This window comes from Telopea speciosissima, chromosome 2 (assembly GCF_018873765.1).
Source record: "Telopea speciosissima isolate NSW1024214 ecotype Mountain lineage chromosome 2, Tspe_v1, whole genome shotgun sequence".
NCBI lineage: Eukaryota > Viridiplantae > Streptophyta > Magnoliopsida > Proteales > Proteaceae > Telopea > Telopea speciosissima.
The window spans coordinates 57,009,806-57,031,489 of NC_057917.1; the positions used below are offsets into that span (position 1 = coordinate 57,009,806).

Genomic DNA, 21,684 nt, shown 5'->3' on the forward strand with positions numbered 1-21,684 from the left:
GGAATTGATTAGAATTAGTCTGGAATCAGCTTAAATTGACCTGAACCCTAGGAAAAACCCCATTTGGGATTCAGATCCAGCTGATTCTGTTCTGATTCGATTAAAATTGGGGAATTAATTATGATTCTTAAAACCGTGGTTTCACTAATCCAACAAAAAAACCTCATAATTTAAAGAGTCTAGCCATTTGAAACTTTGTAAAATGATGGGATGAAAAAAAGGAATGGTGATTGTTTCTCAACGCGGCTGAAAATTTGTAGGTAGGTGGCTTGTCCCCAAGGTCTATTGTTCATGAGTTAAGTTTCAGTCCAAATGGAAGTTGCCAAGTGGGGAAAGAAAAAAGATGGGCAAAAGCACAAACGTGGTGTCATTTGTCTTCTTACATTCTCTTTTCTTCCGACAGCCTTGTGCGGCTCAGCTAGGTTTAACCCCCCCTTTATCCCTGACCTTCTCTTACCTCCTAACACTTTTACCCATCTTTGATCCTTCGACTCACTGGAACCCATCTCAATCTCAATCTCATGGAGTGGGACAAACAGTGGACCATTAATAAGAAGATAATTGATCCAATATGTCCTAGGCATACGAAGTAGTTGAGAAACAACGCATACTGTAGTAGTTGAAGAACAGCGTGTGATGTTGATTTGGGAACTCTGGTTCTCTTCATTTTTATTGTCTAAAGTTGATTTGGGAAAGAAAATAGGTGATGAGAGAATTTCTTAACTCATTTGTTCAAAAATGTAATAAAAATTAGGGAGAATGTTCTCTGTGTTGCAGCGCAGCCTGTGCAGGGGGCAGGGTGGTCATTGCGCCCACTCCCATGTGCTTGGGTGCAAGCTGCGTTGCGGCACAGAGAATAGCACCCCTAAAAAACTTTTACACATAGGTAGTTACCAAACTTATTTTTCATTCTACAATCTATTATGTTTGTTGTTATCAAACAGTTTTTCATTTTTTATCAAACTGGTTTTTAGTAATGATTTTTTTTTAAATAGGTCAAAATGAAAATAAAAAATGACATCAAAGAGAGCCTAAGTTTCTGGAAAAGTGGTATTAAGTATTAACCCCACTCTCAAACACCTCTTTTATGTCCTTTTTGTACTATTTGTTTTAAGGCTATGGAGTCATTAAATAAGGACAAAGGCATGTGTTATTACTGTTATACTGCTATTGAGTGTTTTAACTTCTAAGCAATCAGATTAGAAATTGACAGGCATAACTTCTAAGCAATCAGAAAAGAAATTGAGAGGCATTTTTTGATGGGTGAGCTTTTCGATTGGAATTGTGATGGTTGAAAGTCCATAGAGCACACAACCATTGTTCAAAATAAATAAATAAATAATAATCCAAAAAAGAAAAGAACTATCATTGCCATTGGGCAATGGAGCCATGGAAGATCCATACTAAGCTAAACATTACTATTCCATGGCTCCATTTTTGCGTAGCTGAACTTTAGTATTTATTTGTCACAAAAACAAGGGTCAGGACGTGCTTTAATATCATGTTCGATTTCTATTGACCAACTAAAAATAATATTTTAATGATTAAAGGAGAAAAAAAAATCTAAAAGGTCTATGATAAATATACACTTACCAAATTAGTTTTCTCCAATATCTTAGTTTTTGCATTTAAAAGTTTATCATCGTTATTCCTTCTCATATTCTAGCGACATACATTTAGATTGAGAAAAGGTAGTAGAAAAAAAGGTGGCAATGTGTAGTTATAACCATAATTCATGCCAACAATGCATGGTGTGTTTGTATTCCATATTCATAACTAAGGCATGCCTTTTAATAGCTGTTTTAAGTTTTAACAACACATGACTTGCATCTTATGAAGGCAATAAAATTTCTATTTATATAATCCTATTTTCTATTAGAAAGGCAAACGTTGCTTTAGATAGGCCGACCTGATAAGCTTATGAGGGTGACTTACCAATTTTTAGCCACACAACGAGATGAATAAGACATGACTAGAACAGCATGAGAGAGAGAGAGAGAGAGAGAGAGAGATTACCTCAAGCTTGAAATACACCGGCAAGTAGGGGTGAAACAAGGCGGGGTTGGGCAGAACCCTGGGTCCTCTTAGCTTAACTCAAGCCTAACCCAACCTTGAGGTTGGGCTGAGATATCTAACCCAGACCCAACCAACCTTATTGGGCTAAGCCCAACCAAGCCCAGCCCAATCCGGTCCTGATTGATCCTGATCGAGCCAGGTAGGTCTTGATTCTATGCATTAAAAAAGAAAAGAAAAGAAAAGAGACACATGATTGGCATCATATCTTGAACATATACAACTTTGCATCCGCATTAAAAAACAAAAGAAAAGAGACACATGATTGGCATCGCATCTTGAACACATACAACTTTGCATCACAAATCTAAAGAAAATGAAAGCCTTGGAGAGATGGTTTCTTACAATTTAACCCAAAAAACTTAAAATGTTAAATAGTTTTGTCAAACTTTCGTTCAATAGACAATTACACTCTAAACTAAGGGTGTTAGTCGATACGGTATCGGGAATCCAATACAATACAAAAGATAGAAAGCAAATATTGAAATTGTACCATACTAAATACAAACTGTATTTTCAATATCAATACCATACTGACTCGGTACGGTTTGTATTCAGTATTAAAAATGTTTTTTATTCGGTATCAAATATGGTTCTTTATTCGGTATGGATACAAATATTGTCACAACCAAAATTCATGAAAAATATGGGCAGAAAATCTGCCCATACCAAAGATGTAAGTTATAGAATTCCAATATAATATGGAGAAGGGGAAAGAGGAATTCTAGACAAAATTCGATACAAATTCGGTATAGTATAGGGAATTCGGTACGATATCAATACATACCAATGGTTTTGTCTTAGAAACTGATACTGTACCGTACCGAGAGAGATTCTATTTTCCCATACTGAATTTGTACTGGTACAGTTTGTTACGGGTTTATACGGTTAGTTTTGGTTCGAAATTGACACCCTTACTCTAAACAAAAATTTTAAAAAGTTTGCATAACCTAACACCAGACTGAGTCAGGCTTTGCCTAAGGCATCAACCTTGACCTGATCCAACACGACCCAAGGCTTGAAAATTTCAATTGTAAACCGTGCTCAGGGTTGAAAAATCCAACCCAAACCCTGTTAAGGCTCAAGACAAGTCAGGGCGGGGTCAGGCTGAGGAAACCAAACTTGCACCCCTACCGACCAAGGTTCTAAAACTCGGGTTTCGATTAGGTTTTGACCAGCCAGAAACCAAGTTTGTCTCGGTTTCGACCATATCTCGGTCGAAACCTAGGACTTTCTCCAGGCTAACTCGAACATTGGTTTCGAGGCCCAAAAGTTATTTTTTTGCCCTGATTCTTGTTGTGCTACCTATTTTTGACATTTTAAACCCAATCCATGCATTAGTTTCACATAGAGAACACTGAAAATATTACTTGTGGTTTTGATCCAAGTTTGATATTGTATATTATTCTTGGACATGGTATCGAATAAGGTTTGACGGTAACATAATTCCTTCAATATAAATGAGATTTAACCAATCTTGGATTTGTTAGAAAGCTTTGTTTTGATAGCTTTCCAACAAGTCCAAGATTGCTTAAATCTGATTTATATTGAAGGAGTTATGTTCCGGTCAAACTTAATTTGGTGTGCACGAATGCTGTCAAAATCGCTCTGAATGATAATATTTTTTTGGACATCAATACAAATGAATATTTTACCGCACTTTTGGTTTTTAGCAATGTTTTACCATATTAAGATTTATGGAATTTTTAGATTTGAGAAAACCCCCAGCATTAGAAAGTTGAAAATTGCACCTACCATCGAAAATCCAGTTTTTGTTTTTGATCTGGGGGGTTGATTTTTTTTTTCTTTTGGAATTTTATTTTTTAACTATTTTTATTGGATTCAAATAGAGGAATATTTGGTTATATATTAGACATAACTAAGTGTCTGTCCTAGTTTCGAGCCAAGTTTCGATGGGCATATGTGTCAAAACCAGTCGAAACCATCGAAATCCGGTCGAATCCTGGAATTTTATAATATCCCCCTTCAACTCGTCTCAGAAACCTGTGAAACCAAGTTAACTCGGGGGTTTCGACAGGTTTCAGTCGAGTTTTTCTTCCATGCTTAGGATCATCTCCCAGAAGGGTTTAAGGTATCGGTATTGGTATTGGTATGGATATGGGGATCAGATATCAGGGGATCCATATTGGTTTCACTAACCGTCGATCCCATATCGGTGGAACAATACGGATTAGGGATAAAATTGTTCAATTCGTGTCGATCAGTACTGGTGTTGTATCGATTTCTAGGATGGTCAATACTTGATCCTGGAAATTGATATGGGATGTTAAATGATTTGGCGATAGGATTAGGTCCATCAAATTTGTGTTTGAGAAAGAGGTTGTCAATGTAGTTATTGTTTAGGTAGGATTTGATGAATGTAGCATAACACAAATTTTAAAATACATGGGTGAATTAGTGAAAAATTTTAGTCAAGAAGAAAAGATTATTATAAGGGTGATCTGAATGAACATATATGGAAAGATCGTGGAGACGATGAAGCTGTACATGGAGGATAGATATGGTTTTGGAGAGAGGAATGAGGGGAACTTGAGTTTTAGATTTTGCTATGACTTGTAATTTATCCATTATAAACACCTACTTTGAAAAGAGAGACGAGCGTTTAGACCACCCGCCATAGGATGCAGAACGTCTACGGCGCAACTGCCCATCCTGCTTGTGCTGCAAAGATATAGGGCCGGACGCAAAGACCGTCGTACCCCCACTCGGGCAAGGTGCTTGGGCAGGGGTAGGACGATCTTTGCGCGTGGCCCTGTGTCTACACAGCACAGGTAGGACGGGCAGCTGCGCCGTAGATGATCCAAATCCCCCGCCATAAGGTTGCTGTGACCATTAATTAAACAAAAAGCATTAAATAGTTTTATGATGGGGTTTAAACCAGTGAGCATCTTTCCATTATTATCTCTAACTCTTTTTAGTTTTCAGGCTATTGACCAATATAGCCGTTACCATTCTAGTAACGCGTTATATTGGCTATCCTCAGTTACCTTATTTGTATAAACCTCTTACCATTAACCACCACATGTGATAATAGAAACCTTCTATTATTATCACATGTAGGATATAGCAACTTCCATCCTTATCACATGTACATTGCAGAAACCTTCTCTCGGAGTTTATTTCCTCTTGATTTGATTCATAGTGATGTTTGGGGTCCATCCCCCACCCCTTCCCCCGCTGGACACCATTATTTTGTAATTTTTGTGGACAACTATTCTAAGTTTATTTGGTTTTACCCTATGATTCGTAAATTTGATGTTTTTCCTTTGTTTAAAGAATTCCAACAATTGGTTGAAAGACAATTTTCACGCAAAATAAAGTCAGTCCAAATAGATTGGGGAGGGGAATTGCGCTCTCTTTCTTCTTATTTTAAGAACATTGGGATTTCCCACCGTGTCTCTGCGCCTCACACTCATAAGCAACAGGGCGCGGTGGAACGTCGCCACCGTCATATTGTGGAAACAGGACTCTTTCTTCTTACATATAGCTCCGTTCCATGCACTTACTGGCACTATGCCTTTGAGTTTGCTGTATTTTTGATCAATAGGTTACCATCTTGGGTTTCCAATGATGTGTCCCCATATCAGCTGCTGTTCCATCGTCCACCGGATTATTCATTCTTACGAGTGTTTGGATGCCTGTGTTTTCCCTATCTCCGACCATATAATGTTCACAAAATTGATTTTCGCTCTGCTCCTTGCGTGTTCCTTGGTTGCAGCCCTAACCACCTTGCTTATCGCTGCCTTGACCGTTCGTCCAATCAAATTCGATATGTTCGTCATGTTCGTTTCTCTGAGGATGTCTTTCCCTTTGCTTCCTCTTCCACCCCATCGCCATCGTCCCTTCCACCATTGTCCTACCCATGGGCTAGTGCTCCCACTGTGATTCCCCAACCTGCTAGGGTACCTTACCAAAACCGCACCATTCCCCTCCCCGCCACACCACCACCAGCACCATTACCATCACCATCTCCTCCTACGTCACCACCACTGTCCCCATCCCCACCACCATTACGCCCCGCTCCATCTGGGTCCCCATCCTCCCAACCCACACGAACTAGAACCCTGGCCGATCTCTACAGGGTCACCCAACCGATCGCCAACCTCCACACCATTGCATTGATCGAATCACCCCAACCCTTACTGATTCTACTTGTTTTTCTCAGGCGGTAAAATTCCAGGAATGGTGGACAGCGATGGTAGATGAATTTAATGCGCTTTTTCGCAATGGTACTTGGTCCTTGGTTCTCCACTCCCCCACCATGAATCTTGTGGACTGCAAGTGGGTGTATCGTGTGAAACGCAAGGCAGACGGGTCTCTTGAGCGTTACAAAGCGCGTTTGGTTGCAAAGGGGTTTCATCAACAGGAGGGAGTTGACTACAGTGAGACATTCAGCTTTGTCGTCAAACAACCCACCATTCGGACTGTCATTGCCTTTGCTGTATCTAATGGGTGGCCCATACGGCAGTTAGACGTACAGGATGCATTCCTCCATGGGGAATTGAATGAGGAGGTATACATGGTACAACCACCTAGTTTTGAAGATAAATCCAAGCCCAATCATGTGTGTCGGTTTCATCGCTTTTTGTATGGTCTTAAACAGGCTCCCAGGGCTTGGTTTCAGAGATTGACTACTTTTTTACTTGGCTTTGGATTCACTGCCTCGAAGACGGACACATCACTGTTTATTTTTCGTAGAGGCCGATCCCTTATGTATGTCTTGATCTATGTGGATGATATTTTGGTGACTGGAAACTCTTCTTCACAGGTACAGGCGCTGCTCTCTAGCTTGGCCACTGAATTCTCAATCAAGGACCTAGGCCCACTGCACTTCTTCTTAGGTGTTGAGGCCACCCCTAGGCGCAATGGCCTGCTTCTTACTCAAACACGTTATATTAATGATTTGCAACGGGCTGGTATGTCTGATTGCAAGCCCATATTGACTCTGATTGCTACAAGCACCAAGCCTTCACATGCAGGGGGTGTGGCTTTCAATAATCCCAGTCACTACTGCTCCATTGTGGGAGCCTTACAGTATGTTACATTGACCCGTCCTAATGTCGCGTTTGCAGTAAATAGAGTCTGTCAGACCATGCATGCTCCCACTGATGATGATTGGAGTTTAGTGAAATGGATCTTACGTTACCTCAAAGGTACTGCTACATCTGGTCTTCTGTTTGACCGATCGCCCTCTTTCACACTCCAGGCATTTTCTGATGCAGACTGAGCAGGCAGCCCTAATGATAGACGATCCACAGGGGGCTATGCAATTTTCTTAGGCCCAAACCTCATTTTGTGGCATTCTAGAAAGCAGAAAACAGTATCTCGCTCATCGACCGAATTTGAATACAAGGCCCTGGCCAATGCTGCAGTTGAACTTATCTGGCTTCAATCTCTATTCAAGGAACTCGGCCTCCCTCAGACTGCAGCACCCATACTGTGGTGTGACAATATAGACGCTACATATCTGTCAGCAAACCTGGTTTTCCATGCACGCAGAAAGCATGTGGAAATCGATTTTCACTTCGTTCGTGAACATGTTGCCCAAAAACAACTTCAGGTTCAATTCATCTCAACCACGGACCAAATAGCTGATATATTGACCAAGGCTCTGCCAAAGGCGTGCTTCCAATTCATGCGGGATAAGCTAAAGATCCGATGCTCGGAATCTTCATCTTGAGGGGGTGTATTGACCAATATAGCCGTTACCATTCCAGTAACGTGCTATATTGGCTATCCTCAGTTACCTTATTTGTATAAACCTCTTACCATTAACCACCACATGTGATAATAGAAACCTTCTATTATTATCACATGTAGGATATAGCAACTTCCATCCTTATCACATGTACATCTCATATAGGATTCTAACCCTAATGGGTCACCTTGTATTTATATATATACTACTCTTGTAACGATTGGATATTAGGAATACAAATACAACCTATTATCACAACACAGGCCAAAGAGATTCTCCGAAACAAGTGCCGAATCATCCCAAGAACCCATCGGGAAGCTCGGATATATGTAACATCGATTGCCGCCGTTGCTGTTTCCCAAGCTCCCATCATCTGGGCTATTAGCTCCGATGCTTTCCTTCCCAATTTCAAAGATCTGCGACACTAGCCCCTGGAAGAAGGTGGCCTAGATGACAAATTTATTTGATTCTTCAACCAGCCCGTTGCTGGAGCTGCTTCTCTATTAGTAGCATTCCCCGCACTGAAATTCCCCACTTCCTTCATTAAACCGTAGCCTTCTATTTGCTAAAAACTTTTTAGTAATTCATTGTTTAAACCATTAATGGTGTGTGTGTGGAGAGAGAGAGAGAGAGAGAGAGAGAGAGAGAGAGAGAGAGAGATGGTTTGTCCATATAGTAACATATGCAGCAACAGAAGAACATCACATCACTCGGAGAAGAATGAGATGAACAATGATACACTGGAGAAGAGAGAATGGTAGGGTTTGTCCAAACCTCCTTCCAAATGTTACAACTCCTATGGGTAAAATGAATCAACGATTGTCATTTGATATAATAAATCTATGGCTGTTATTTGTGGGTGGTGAGTTTGGACACCAATGATCGTATTATAGCTGACTTGGGAGTTGCCCTGGTCAATAACAAGTTCCAAGAGAGTTGTTTAAGGTGGTATGATCATGTCCAACAGAAGCTTAGGAATTCTATTATTAAGGAGGAATCATATCATTATTCTTTACTGGGGCATCTCTAGGCCTAAAATGACAATATGAGAAGTTGTGAGGAAGTACATGCATAGTCTAAGTCTTGTTCCAGGACTATGCCTTTTCCTCCTACCTACTCTTTTATCTTCCATCTTTCATTTTTCCTTTATTTCCCATCTTTCACTTGTCATTTTCCATTTTCTTCTCTTACCTCTTTTCTCATATTTTCATTCTTTTTTTCCTTATCTTGTTTTGTTTAAATCCATGTAGTCGACCCCATTAAATTGGAATAAGGCTGAGTTTGCATGAAAGTGTGACCAACATAAGGTATCTGAATTACATAAATTAGACAACCGAGTAGTGGAAATCAACCAACTTGTCTGACACACACAAGACAAGCACCTCCGAGCTAAGGAATCAGCCACACTATTAATCTCACTAGGAAAATGGTAAAATGAGCAATCTCTTAAATAAGTGGCAAGATGTTTACTATCCTGTAGGACACTAATCATCTCAACCGAAGGGGTTTACGGTTCGAGATTGAGAAGTAACACGAGATCCTTACAAAGCAACCCTACTCTCAAAGCTAAGGCTACACCTTAAAGAGCTGAGGAGAAGGAAGCAGACACCAAAACTGTCCCAATAGAGCCCCTCAACTATTTTGGATTACAAATTAAGGCCTCCCTTTTCCTACCTTAGAGAAGCATCGGAGGACGTTGTGCTTGAATGAAGGAGGGTTTGGAGGAGTCCAGGGTTGCTAAGACCCCGATGAACGAGTAGCGGGTAAAGAGTCCCTAGCCGAACCAGATGTTGACAGAACTCCTGAAAATTGAACTTCTGTCTGTTGTCTGATTTCCACAGGAGACCATTTGGTGCATTTAAACACTAAATCATTCTGAGCCTTGGCAGGAGGACCACCATATAATGGATGCCAATCTCGTAACTTCCTGTCCAACATGCTTATCGGAAGAGAAAAAGGTTTCCCAATTCTGTATGAGTTGAGGCATTGAGAATCGGAGTAGGGGGGGGGGGGGGGAGTCAAAAGAAAAGCGAGAGCCAAACAAGACTGCTCAGGTGAAATGGCAATCCAAAAGATTATGATCTACTGATTCTGCAGCTTCCCCACAACGTTGGCAAAGTGGATCGATGAGTGCCTGTCTTTTCATAAGGCACACCTCCACAGCGAGTCCATTCACATAGGCTCGCCGTATAAAACTTCAGATCTTTGACACTGTATTACAAGACCAAATCCTCTTCCGAACTCCTTTAGGGATGTGACATTGTAACCTATTAGTGGAAGTGGATGCTGAAGTGGTCTCTTTGCAATCAATCTAGTTACAAAGAAAGTGATATGCAGATTTGGTCGGTTAAATTCCATTTTTAACTCCACCCCAACTTCAGAAGTGGTCTCTTTGCTATCAATTTGGTTACAAAGAAACTGATATGCAGACTTGGCAGGGTAAATTCTATTTTTAACTCCACCCCAACTTCAGAATCCGATTGAGGAAAAAAGCCCAATTTAATCTTCTTGGTAGCAATTTTGTCTTTTGGGTAAAACTATAATTGGAAAACCAAGTTTTTAGACTCAAGTCGTCTTTTAGAAAACCTCATGACAAGGTCCAGTCAAACCTAATCAGGGCGACTCATGTTTTTCTTATTTTTCTAATTTTTAAAATTATATAAATTAATAAAAATTCAAAAAATAATACAAAAAAAATATAGGGGAAAAAAACGCATCATAAACTTGTACTTCATTGGAAAGTTTGGTAGAAATTTCTTGAAGCTTCTACTGTGTACGTTACAAGTTCAATGTTCCTCTGAATTTTTTTGTTTATATTAAATGAATAGTGGTTCATTAATTGGAAAGCAACGATGGAACCCTTTTCCTCATCCCCACCCCCAAAAAAGAGGCGAAGGTTCATTCATGGGGACCAATGTGACTAATTAAATAGACATGTATTCTTATTGTAGTATAAGTTCTATGCATGTCCATTTCGTACATTGTTCAATTCAGGAATATTTTGATCAATTAGACAGAAGAGAGGGATGTGTCACATGTTGTGCATCTTCTATGAATTATGGTGCTGTAGGGTCAGCACAAGAAGCCGAGTTACGAGGGCTACAAGAAAGGCTCCAACAAGCACTTCCATTGGCAGGACAACAAATGAATGTGTGGACTGATTCGCAGGAGATCGGGAATTGGCTTACCTCCCCGAAAGAACATCCTTGGCCTTATGAAATTTTTACATGGTTGCATGACATTTCTTTTCTCATTTCAAGAATTGGGTCTGTACATATTTTAAAACAACCTAGATCTTTTATTGCCCCTGTTGATAGGCTTGCTAAATTTGCTAGGATTAACTCAGTCTCTTCCAACTGTTTGGAAAACAATGTTACCTTTATGTTCTAATTAATAGTACTTTTCTTCACCCAAAAAAAAAAAAATTTAATGAGATTTTTTAAAATGATTTAAAAATGACTAGACTCCAAATTTATTTGTATCTTGGGTGAATAGACCGAGTCTCATATGACTTGAACAAGTTGTGACCGATTCTAATCATTTTTTACCCCAACCCTTGACCAAGTTTTAAAATTGACTCAACACAGACAACTAACTCCTATCAAAACCCGGTTTTCAAACTATGCATAGAAGTAAATGAAATGCAAATCAGATTTTCACACCACTTTGCGGTTGGAAATGAGGATGTTGAAGCTTAAAGTTGAGGGTGCATAATACCAAAAATATAACCTCCCAATGGGATCATACCATGTCACCAAGGAGCAAGTTATCCGAGATCCAGTGGATCACACCCAAGATCCAAATAAATGGTATATATACACAAGTATAACCCCCTTACAAATCATCTTCACTATTCTCAATTGTTGCTAAGAGAGATCTAACTTAAGCATCGGAGAATCCCACACTAGTGAAAATCAACTCTCTAGTATCCATCTTGTACTCTTGTACAGTTCCGAGCTTAGGAGAACCCTTAGTGGAGATTTCTTAACAGAACAGGGTGGAAGGATTGCACTAGTCCTTCCAAATATGGATGCTCTTGGCCAATGCCTACATCCACGGTAAACTAGCCATAATTAAGCACCTTTCGGTTGAGTCAAAACCAGCACACCACCATGCGGTTTGAAATGAGGATGTTGAAGCTTAAAGTTGAGGGCGGAAGGATTCCACTAGTCCTTCCAAATATGGATGCTGGGCAGAGGTTAAAAATTTGAGAAACTCGTAGTTTATAAAACAAGCCCGATTATTGCATGATCACAGACCCCTAATCCTCCTCTTCTCTCTTTAGATTTGCAAAGGAGCTTCCAAGAAATCCAGCAAATATTCTTCTTATCAACCTTCCCCCTCCAATACAAATGAATGGTTGCTTGCCTTAGTTTGGAGTGATGTGAAGCTTGCAATTTAAAATGTGATGCTGCAAAAGTATTCTGACATGGTCATTGATTTCAACATCACTTCTTTTTCAAAGTGAGGTATAACCTAATCCTTCCATCTTTGCATTCCATTCATAGTTTTTTCATTAATCCCTCTAAACAACTCCACCTAACCAAAAAAAAAAAACAAAAAACAACTCCCACCTTCCAGATCTGATGATTTCTAAACAATAACTATTTTTTCTCTTTTTTTTTTGGGGATGAAGATAAGCATTAGTTAATTACACTATTATATGAGTCCACTCACAAACACTACCACTCAAAGTGATGATCTAGTTTATAATTGGGTTGACGTTAGTTTGGGAATGTAGCATATAATACATAACAAAAAGATGCTAGCTAACCAAAGCCTAAGTAAAAATGGACATTAGAAAATGACACTCAATCGTGTAAGGGAAATCTCAGGGAGAATCAATATCAAAAGAATAGAATAGAACAGCACAGCACACTAGATAGATTATATCAACATGATCTCACTTACAAAAGAACTTTTAAATCCATTAAACAAACTATTTTAGTAAAGTGGCCAGACTCAAGAAATCAGTAATGATATATCTTTTAGGGAAAATTACATGATTAGCTACTTTTGGGTTTTCATTTACAAAACTGTCCACCCTATGTTCGAGTTAACAAAAATAGGCAAAAACAAGTTAAGGTTTACAAAACTGGACAAAATAGTGCCTCTCCCTCCCAAAATTATTTTTTTAGACATTTTTACCCTCTCGCTCAAGGATCCTCCGTTCCCTGCAACCCACCCGTGTCCCCGCCTTCGCCATTCTCTGCTACCCAAACCTGCCCCTCCCTTCCTTTCCCTGTGATTACCCAGGATGCTTGGGCGAGAAGGTAATGGTAGGGGTAAAAAAGTCTAAAAAAGTAAGTGAGGGAGGGAGAGACTATTTTGTCCAGTTTTGTAAACCTTAACTTGTTTTTGTCTATTTTTGTTAACTCAAACAGAGTGGACAGTTTTGTAAATAAAAACCCAAAAATAGCTAATCATGTAATTTTCCCTATCTTTTAAGGGTCAACAACAACTCCTCATACCTGCAAATATCAACATCAAAGACTATTTTATTAGCAATTCCATGATCTATATTCTCAAGTCTCTCTTTTTGGTACGGAAAGCATGTTAATGCTCTTACACACAAGCCATACAACTCACCAAAGGTACAAGAACAACCTGGATTCGCTCATAAAGGAACCTAAGGCACCAGGGCAGTACAGAACACAGATTACAGAGATACTTTTAAGATTGTGGCACCCAATAAGCTAAATTGTTCATGAAATCCCCAGAAGCTTGTCAAATCCAACAGGAGTAAGTTGAGTAACCAATGCCAGTTCCTCCCAGATTTAATTAAACCACACAATCAATGAAACAGTGCCAACCAAGTAATCAACTAAACTAGTGGAGAAGCAAGAATTCAGTTTTGATTAATTAAAGTGAAGATTTTCTAGTGTTGAATGCAATGCTCTTTTACCCAGCCAGAACTCATACAACACACCAAATGTATAAGAACAATCTGGATTCGCTCATAAAGGAACCTCAAGAACCAGAGGATTACAGGACTCAGGTAAATGAGTAGAGACACTAGTACAGAAATATTTTTCCAATTCTGTTACCCAAGAAGGAGAATTGACAATAAGTCCCCAGAAGCTTCCCAACGGAGCCAACCAATGTCATTTCCTCCTCCCACAGATTCTATGAAACCAAATAATCAACTAAACTAGCTGATAAGCAAGAATTCAGTTTTGATTATATTTCAGTTAAAAAGTTTTCCTAGTTTTAAATATAATGTACACTGGAGGACCAAAGCACATCAGAGAGACCCACCTGCCAACTACTCCTCCCCAATAACCCCAACACAACCCGTCTCCCTTCTCCTCAACCATCATTTTATCAATCACCACCACCACACACAGCAGTAACAGAACTTTAAAAGAAAAGTAACAAAAAACAGAGAGGAGAAAAGAAAAGAGATGGAACTCTGTACCCAACACATCCAAAGGTGCAAACTCCAGCACCCTCTCATTCCACCATCGCCATTGCCGTTGCCGTTGCCGTTGACGTTGCCGTTGACGTTTCCGTCACCGTCGCCACCGTAGGAGTCATATTTATCTTCTTAGGCCGCCCAACCGGTCTTTTTGGCTTTCCATCAACCTGTGCCGTCTCCACCGTAGGAGTCATATTTATCTTCTTAGGCCGCCCAACCGGTCTTTTTGGCGTTCCATCAGCCTTTACCGTCCCCACCGTAGGAGTCCTCTTTATCTTCTTAGGCCGCCCAACCGGTCTTGGTGGCTTTCCGTCAGCCTTCGTTGGCGTTCCAACAGTCTTTGTCGGTGTTCCATCAACCTTTCGCGGTCGACCCTTTCCTCTTTTCTCAGGCGATGACACTAAATTATTCAATACACCACCAGATACAACAGCATTACCAAAGGAATCACTGACCGGGGCTTGAGGCACCACCACCGGGGCAGGAGGCACCATCACAACCACTGCTGCCGCTGCATCACCGACAACTTTCTTCGGCCGACCACGTGGTCTACTACTACCCTTATTTACAATACTTGCACTTGTACTTGCTCCAACATCGCCGGAAGACGATAGTACAGTGTTCTTCCGTGGTCGACCTCTAGACCTAGGAATTCCAGCTACGGCACCTTTTCCGGTAATGTCGGTATCCACAAAGAGCCTTACTTTCGGTGACTTCCTCGGTTGCTTTGGTGGAAGGAAACCGTACAATGGAGTAACAGCTATGGGCCTGGGCTTTTTCGATTGCCGTTTTGGGTTGGGCTGTGTAACGAACCCATTCGAACCGGGAATAAGAATGGGCTTGGGTTTCGGTGGGCGCCCACGGGGCCTCTTCCTCTCAGGTCCAACAACTGGTGGCCTGGTTTTGGGAGGACGACCAGGGCTTCTTTTAGGCAATGTAGGTTGGGTTCCTAAAGGCTTGGGCTTAGGTGGGCGACCAGGGCTTTTCTTCTCCGGCACCGACAGAAAAGCAACACCACCACCACCAGAAGAAGATGAAGAAGCTATAGCTTTATTAGGGTTGGGGAGTTTGTAAGAGTGTTTCACCATGACTATAATACCAGTGTTCTTTAGCCTCTTCAGATGAGTAGTTAACAGAGATGCATGAGCAGATGGAAGATTTGAGTAGGTCGCATCTATATACTTCTTTATGGCAATCTTGCTTGAACCCTTTCTATCGTGAAGAGCTCTAATTGCAGTAGTAATCATCTGAGACAAAAATTAGGGATCCGATCAGAAACCGAGCAGAAATGAAAATTGAGCGAAGAATACATATATATAATATAAAAAAGATAGAAGAAAGTATGGGTTGGTACCTCTGCATAAGGAGGATGGTTTGGGGTAGAGCTGTGACTCGGAGGGGCAGCGTTAGCTATAACCGCAGGAGCAGCTTGAGTGGTTGTGATTAAAGCGGTGGACAAATCCAAGCGAGATGGGAGAGATGCTTCAGCTTCATTGGTCGGAGCTGGAAGAGCTGTCGGAGAATTCATGTTATTCGGAGCTGGAAGATCTCCGGTGCTCGCCGGAGGAAATGTTGACAACTCCATGCGAGTAAGAGAGAGAGAGGGAGAGAGGGAGAGAGAGAGAGATGTGAGATAGATCGTCTCTAATAAAAAGAGTAAAAATCCAGATGGAATCTAGACGGCTGAGAGTGGATGAGAGAAGTAGAGATCAACGGGTAGAATACGATACAGGGATAGAATGCGGGGATCGATGACGTGGAATTTTGTGTCTTTTTTCTTTTCTGTGTGTAAAATAAATCAATAACAAATATAAATTACGGTTTAAGATAAGCACAAATTCTATAAAAATTCTGCATCTCTAATAAGTAAACTATTTTTATTAAAAAAATATAATAAAGAAAATCACTATACTATTTTTTTCTGTCGACTTTATTTATTTAATTTCTTTTTGGTAAACCTGTCGGCGACTGACAAACTTCAGTCTTAAGCGATCCATCATCGAACTGAGGGTCGAATCGTCGAGAGATGGAACTGTTCCTGATTTCCCCGTTCCTGATCGTTACAGATTGAATTAGAATTGGATCTGAATCGGTCGTCATTCTTCCCGATATTCAAATTGGTTGATTCTAAGTTATTTTCTTTGTAATCCACCTTTAATCGGATATATTCATGGGCCGATTTTTTGATTTTTCTGAATTGTTTCTATTTTCACCATAAAATAGTTAGAACCAATTAGATCGGACTGGGTCAGGCCAATTTGGATAAAAATCTCTTTGAACAACTTCATCCCCGATTACAATTTTTTAGAACCTTGCCGTAATGCCAATTCTAATATGCTGAATTTTTTTTTCTTTTTTTGGTAAAACTAATATGCTGATTTGGATCAGATCAGAATCGATTGGGATTGATCTAAGGTTTGCAAACTCAACAAATTAGCTTAAATTGGCCAAGTTAATTCATTATTTATAACGATTTTACACTGTTAGGGTTAGTGATTACCTTAACCCTAGATTTTAGACAAGATTTGGCCAAGCTGGATTAGTCGGAATTAAGCTTGGCCTCAAGCCAATTCCAATCCTAATACTGATCCGGTCGATCTGATCATAATTTTAAACCCATGACCAGGGTTTAAAACAAAGAATAAGTAGTTAATTGGGCTTGGCCAAAATCAGCAAAATTCCATCAGAACCTTAGAATCCATGTATGGATCGCATCCTCCAAATCAACAATAATTAGAATTGGATTCAGCCAAATCCGATTCGAATTATACCGATACCTGATACAGGATCCGCCAGGAAGGGAGAAACTGATATGAAGTTTAGACATTAGCAGTGAGGGGCTTTTTCTAGTTTTAAATTTTTTTTTACCCGGGTGCGAAGTTAATTGTTTTTTCTTTCATCTTTGTTTTCTTCTTCCAAACATGATTGTAGAGTTTGACCTAAGATCAGTGATTCCTTTACATGTGTGATCAGTCGCCTCACAATTATGTTGGGTTTCGGGCCAATTTACAGTTGGGACCCAATAGACATTACATGCATCATTTTGACTGTAAATCCCAATTCCCAACACCTCCCCAACAGCATTTCTCCGGGTGTTCATGGGATTGAATGAAGGGCACATACACTAATGTTACTCAGAATTCTTTAAGAACTGAAGAGTGAAAAAAGATTCAGGCCTCAAGCTGTAAGCTAAGGTGCTATAACATCAATCATTATAAATGAAGGACAGTTGCACAGGGATGTCATCCTCGCCATGCAGTTAGAGGTATCTGATAAATGATCCACTTACCTAACCCAACATTGAACATTCCTTAAAAAACATGCAGACTCCACCCTAATTTTTTTAGTTGGTGATTGTTAATTAACAAAGACCCATATCTAGGAGAGCAACAGATTGACAATAAATTAGTCTCTGCTAGTCAAAACCATTGTGAAAAGGACCTCATCTGTGGTTCAGGCTTTCAAGGATCGGGAACAGAATCGACCAAGACCGATCCTGATTCCAGCTCGTCCGATCCTTGTGCAGAAACAAAAAAAACAGATGGCATTAAAACACTGATTTTGGGGCTGATTCCGGAGCCTGATCATGTTTTTAAACCATACTGTGGTTCCAAGGCACTTATCTGTGGTTAAGATGCTTAGGACAGGAAATAGGCAACTTGGATGAAAGTAAGCAACAGGCATTGCTAGCTATGAACAATAACTCAATTGACATTTTAAATTAGTAGCCGATACAATCTGCTTTTTCTGTACCTTGCTGTGGGGCTCGATATTTTGTGGTTAGTTGGGGAGGGACTAGAGCTTCCCTTTGACATGTTACAAGAAATTAATCAAAATGAAATTATTCGCGCTTCTTCTGGTAAAGTGAGTATCCAACAAGAGCAGACATTAAAAATGTCCATAAGACCTGTGGATATCAGACCATTTAAATGGAAGTTAATAACAGAAGAGTAACAATCCAACTGAGGCAATGGGTGACCAATAATTCAAGCTGAGGAATATCTAGTAGTACCGTATTAATTGTATGCCATCTTTCAAGCCTTTTGATACGTGACTGCATATCTTCAATTACGCCTTCCATGGGTGAAATCTCCCTACTTGCTGAGGATTCCGATGCTGTACTATTGCCCTGTCCAACAGAGGTGGCACAGAAATTCATTCAATTAGACACAGCCAATAGGAGATGTGTGTAAACATGCTATTGCTTGCTGAAATGCAAATTCATTGGCACATGTTACTGATTAGTGCCTACATTCGATTTTAATATATAAAATTATATACACAAGCACAACCCAAGTGCAATAACCAACCTCTCCAAGATGAACTATATCTAGTTGCTCTTTAGATGAAGTAAAATTTTCATTTCATGGAATAATCCTCTGTTAAATACTTGGAGCTCTAAATCTTAAGCTATGAAAAAATTCATATAACGTGGGAGGATAAAGGAGTTGAAGGTAGAGTATCAAAACATAGCATTGACTTCAAACAATGTGACTAAACACTTGGTGATATAATTGGAGCTGATTGAAGCCTTAACTTTTTGCCCACCCCCACCCCCACCCCCCCCCAAAAAAGGGTAAATTACACGGCGACCCCCTGAGTTTTGCCCTACATACAGTACGACCCCCTATGTTTCTAAAATATACACTCGGACTCCCTAAGAGTGGATGGTGTTAAGCATAAAATTTGAATGGTAATTTTTCCCTTCAATCAAAACAGCTCCAAATCCCCCTCTTGGAGACCTTAACAGCCACAGGGAGGTTATGGGATCCGCAGTGGTGGCCTCAAGGGCGGACGGCGTCCTATACCAGCACCGGTGAGTGCTCTAACGCCGGTGACCCTCTGATGAGGATTCCATAGGCTGGAAAAGAGAAAATATACACCCACCATGTCTGATTTCATAAATCCAAAACCGCAAAAACTAGTGGCCAGAATGGTCACTGCTAGCCACGAAGATAATCGGCGATACATTGGATGAGTCCGGCAGCGACCCTCTTGCGAGGATCCAACAGGCCAGAATCAATCCAATTTCAGATCTAAGTCCTCCATTGGTGGTGGTCCATAGGGATGTCTCCAGCCAAGATTTTGCAGCCTACAACATCACTGGCCTTCGGTGTCTTTCTGATCAGAGTCCTGAGGCTGGAACTCAAAACCAGTGAACCCATTGTAATATTCCCTTCGGCATCCTTCTGATCAGGTATTGGATTTGATGGCAGAGGCGACGGGTTCGTAGAAGGGGATGACTCGTCTTGGAAAGCAAGTGTTCTGACAAAATAAAATTAGGGTGAGTAAGGGTTTAGATTGTGGAGTTGCAGAGGGGTGAGGGCGGGTGAGGTTGCGGGAAAATGAAATAAGAAAAATACGAAGAGAGTGGGGGGGGGGGGGGAGGGTTAAGCCTGCGTGGATGGGGTTGCAAAGGGGTGGGGGTAAGGCATCAATGACCAACAAGTCAGCAACTAATGGGAATGCTCTAGCGGAGTGGGGCTGAGTGTAACAGGTAACCTAAACCCTGGAGGTCCGAGTGTATACTTTAGAAACACAGGGGGTTGTACTGTATTTAGGGCAAAACTCAGGGGGTCGCCGTGTAATGTACCCAAGAAAAAAACCCCTTAACTGAAACACACCAAACAGTTATGTTATTGAATCGCATTATAATCATTAGCATTTATACTTGTCACATATGCCACATTCTTTAATAGGAAGAGGTTATGCATTGAAATTAGCAGTGTTATCTGTGAGACAATATTATAATTCTTATATATATGCTCAATTATTTATGCATATGTATATGAATAAATACACACACACACACCAATCTTTCAAAACATGGACAAGTCTGCATGTCAAGATCTCTTTTCTTTTTTTTTTTCCGGGGGGAGGGGGTGTTGGAGGGGGTTACTTTTAAAAAGTCTAAGATTGTTGATATGCATCCTTTACCAAGTCTTTAAAGTTAACATGGTCCACATGGATACCTTTACCTAGTCCTAAAAGAGAACTTTTGACCTGGAATAATTATTTGACCAAGACAAGGAAAAAAACATAGTGGAATACTTCAAGAATAGATTTTTCAGTTTGTTTTGCAAATATCAACGCTATCAAGCATACCTGAGATTGAATAAAATCCACTAGTTCCTGCAATCTTGTTGCCTGTTGACTGTGAATTCCTACTGAGCTTCTCTCAAGAGGAGGCAAACTTTCTAGAATAATTTGAAGATAACTCTACAAAGTACAGCAAAATGTATAAAAATACTAAATCAAAGGGTCACAAGAAACATCATTGTGCTCACATTCAAGCACATAAATACAAACGAAATAAGCAAATGTAGACATTCAATTATAAAGGTATGCAAAACAAACTTTTGTTGTATATGAACTATCCAGGCTGAGTGCTGAACCAGCAGCTTTCACTACTTCTTTATTTGTTCCTTTAATTTGTACATAAGGACTTGGGACGTCTTGAAGATGATCAACCTCAATCAGAATCTGAGAAATGATAAATAAACAGTGAGAGTGGCATCTGTTTGGTAAAATCTCAGCATGAAAATTTCTTAAGTCTCACCAATAGAGAAATATTGTAACAATGGCTTGCATGCTTATATATTTCATATGATACCACCCTAGCAAATGAACCATTCAAAAGAACTCCTATTGGAAAACCCAAGGATTAAACACTGAGAAAATTGATTGTACAGCTTTCCCCACCTCTACCCCATTCAAAAACTCCTGATGCGGGCTCTTTGCCCTTGTGTGGGGCTGTGGCCATCTGTTGTTGTTATTGTTCTACTGTAATTTTTTTTCTTCCTTTTTTCAAGAAAGCACCAAAAGAAAAATAAATAAATAAAACTAAAAATAGACAAGCGACTCATATTTCCTAAAATATAAGGGAAAAACTTTATAATACATATGGATTTAAAAGTAATGGACTTGATTAGGAACACACAAGGGTAAAGGAACAACCACAACATAATAATTCTTTGAGTGCCCTCAAAGAACAAAAAAAGCAAAGGAAGGGGGGGGGGGGGGATGCAGCAGCAAGAGCAAACTCAAACAAACCTTGCCATCTTGGTAAATGAATGCAGATGCTTCAATGTAGGCTACAGCTTGATACCTGATTTTACATAATGTGTAGAAAGGCATATCAACTAGCATAAGTAACCATATTCAACAAGAAAATATGTAAGGATACTAAGTTTTAAATAATGTGAATGTGCTTCAACTACAAGACATGAAGGGGATGGTGGAGCCAGTGGTACAAAGTTTTCATAAAAAATGCTTTTGCTAGTGAGTTTCGCAAACCCATGACAGTCTTGAGGTAATAGCATTTTTCATGAAATTGTGCATCCTCAAAAAAACCCAGGAAGAATTTTTGTTATTCGGTATGTTGATAACAAGGTAGTGCTTAATCTCTATATGTCCATTTACTCTCTCATAGTCCAGAGATTTTCAAAGCTTTATTTTTCCACTTGGTGAACTT

General features: G+C 40.0%; 2 protein-coding genes and 1 long non-coding RNA gene across 6 annotated transcripts in view; all 3 read right to left on the minus strand.

The window, feature by feature from the left end:
- Positions 1 to 14,382: 14,382 nt before the first annotated feature.
- LOC122652871 lies at positions 14,383 to 14,675 on the minus strand. Its single transcript, XR_006331660.1, has 2 exons — positions 14,570 to 14,675; positions 14,383 to 14,452 (listed from the first exon to the last, which is right to left on the minus strand). It is a non-coding gene; the product is annotated as an uncharacterized LOC122652871 (long non-coding RNA).
- Positions 14,676 to 14,703: 28 nt separating this feature from the next.
- Positions 14,704 to 15,810, minus strand: LOC122650910 (HMG-Y-related protein A-like). The gene is made up of 3 exons (XM_043844273.1): positions 15,565 to 15,810; positions 14,780 to 15,457; positions 14,704 to 14,721 (listed from the first exon to the last, which is right to left on the minus strand). Exons 1-3 carry the CDS (start codon positions 15,793 to 15,795, stop codon positions 14,704 to 14,706), a joined length of 927 nt encoding a protein of 308 aa, XP_043700208.1. The 5' UTR covers positions 15,796 to 15,810.
- Positions 15,811 to 17,880: 2,070 nt separating this feature from the next.
- Positions 17,881 to 21,684, minus strand: part of LOC122651681 — a 98,908-nt gene continuing 95,104 nt past the window's right edge. For 3 of the 4 annotated variants that reach the window (XM_043845165.1, XM_043845164.1, XM_043845166.1), the window contains 5 exons: positions 21,264 to 21,318; positions 20,568 to 20,693; positions 20,316 to 20,429; positions 18,223 to 18,339; positions 17,881 to 18,117 (listed from right to left, as the gene is read on the minus strand). In XM_043845165.1, coding sequence (XP_043701100.1) covers positions 18,052 to 18,117; positions 18,223 to 18,339; positions 20,316 to 20,429; positions 20,568 to 20,693; positions 21,264 to 21,318 — 478 coding nt within the window. In that variant the 3' untranslated portion in view covers positions 17,881 to 18,051. Of the gene's footprint in view, positions 18,118 to 18,222; positions 18,340 to 20,315; positions 20,430 to 20,567; positions 20,694 to 21,263; positions 21,319 to 21,684 lie in introns of those variants that run through there. The other variant, XM_043845167.1, reaches the window with a different exon arrangement.

What these genes read in the sequence shown, in the direction of transcription:
- LOC122650910 (XM_043844273.1), bottom strand. Translation starts at nt 15,795, where the DNA reads ATGGAGTTGTCAACATTTCCTCCGGCGAGCACCGGAGATCTTCCAGCT. An exon ending in ACCATCCTCCTTATGCAGAG is followed by an intron (nt 15,458 to 15,564) that starts GTACCAACCCAT and finishes TTTTTGTCTCAG; the next exon opens with ATGATTACTACTGCAATTAG.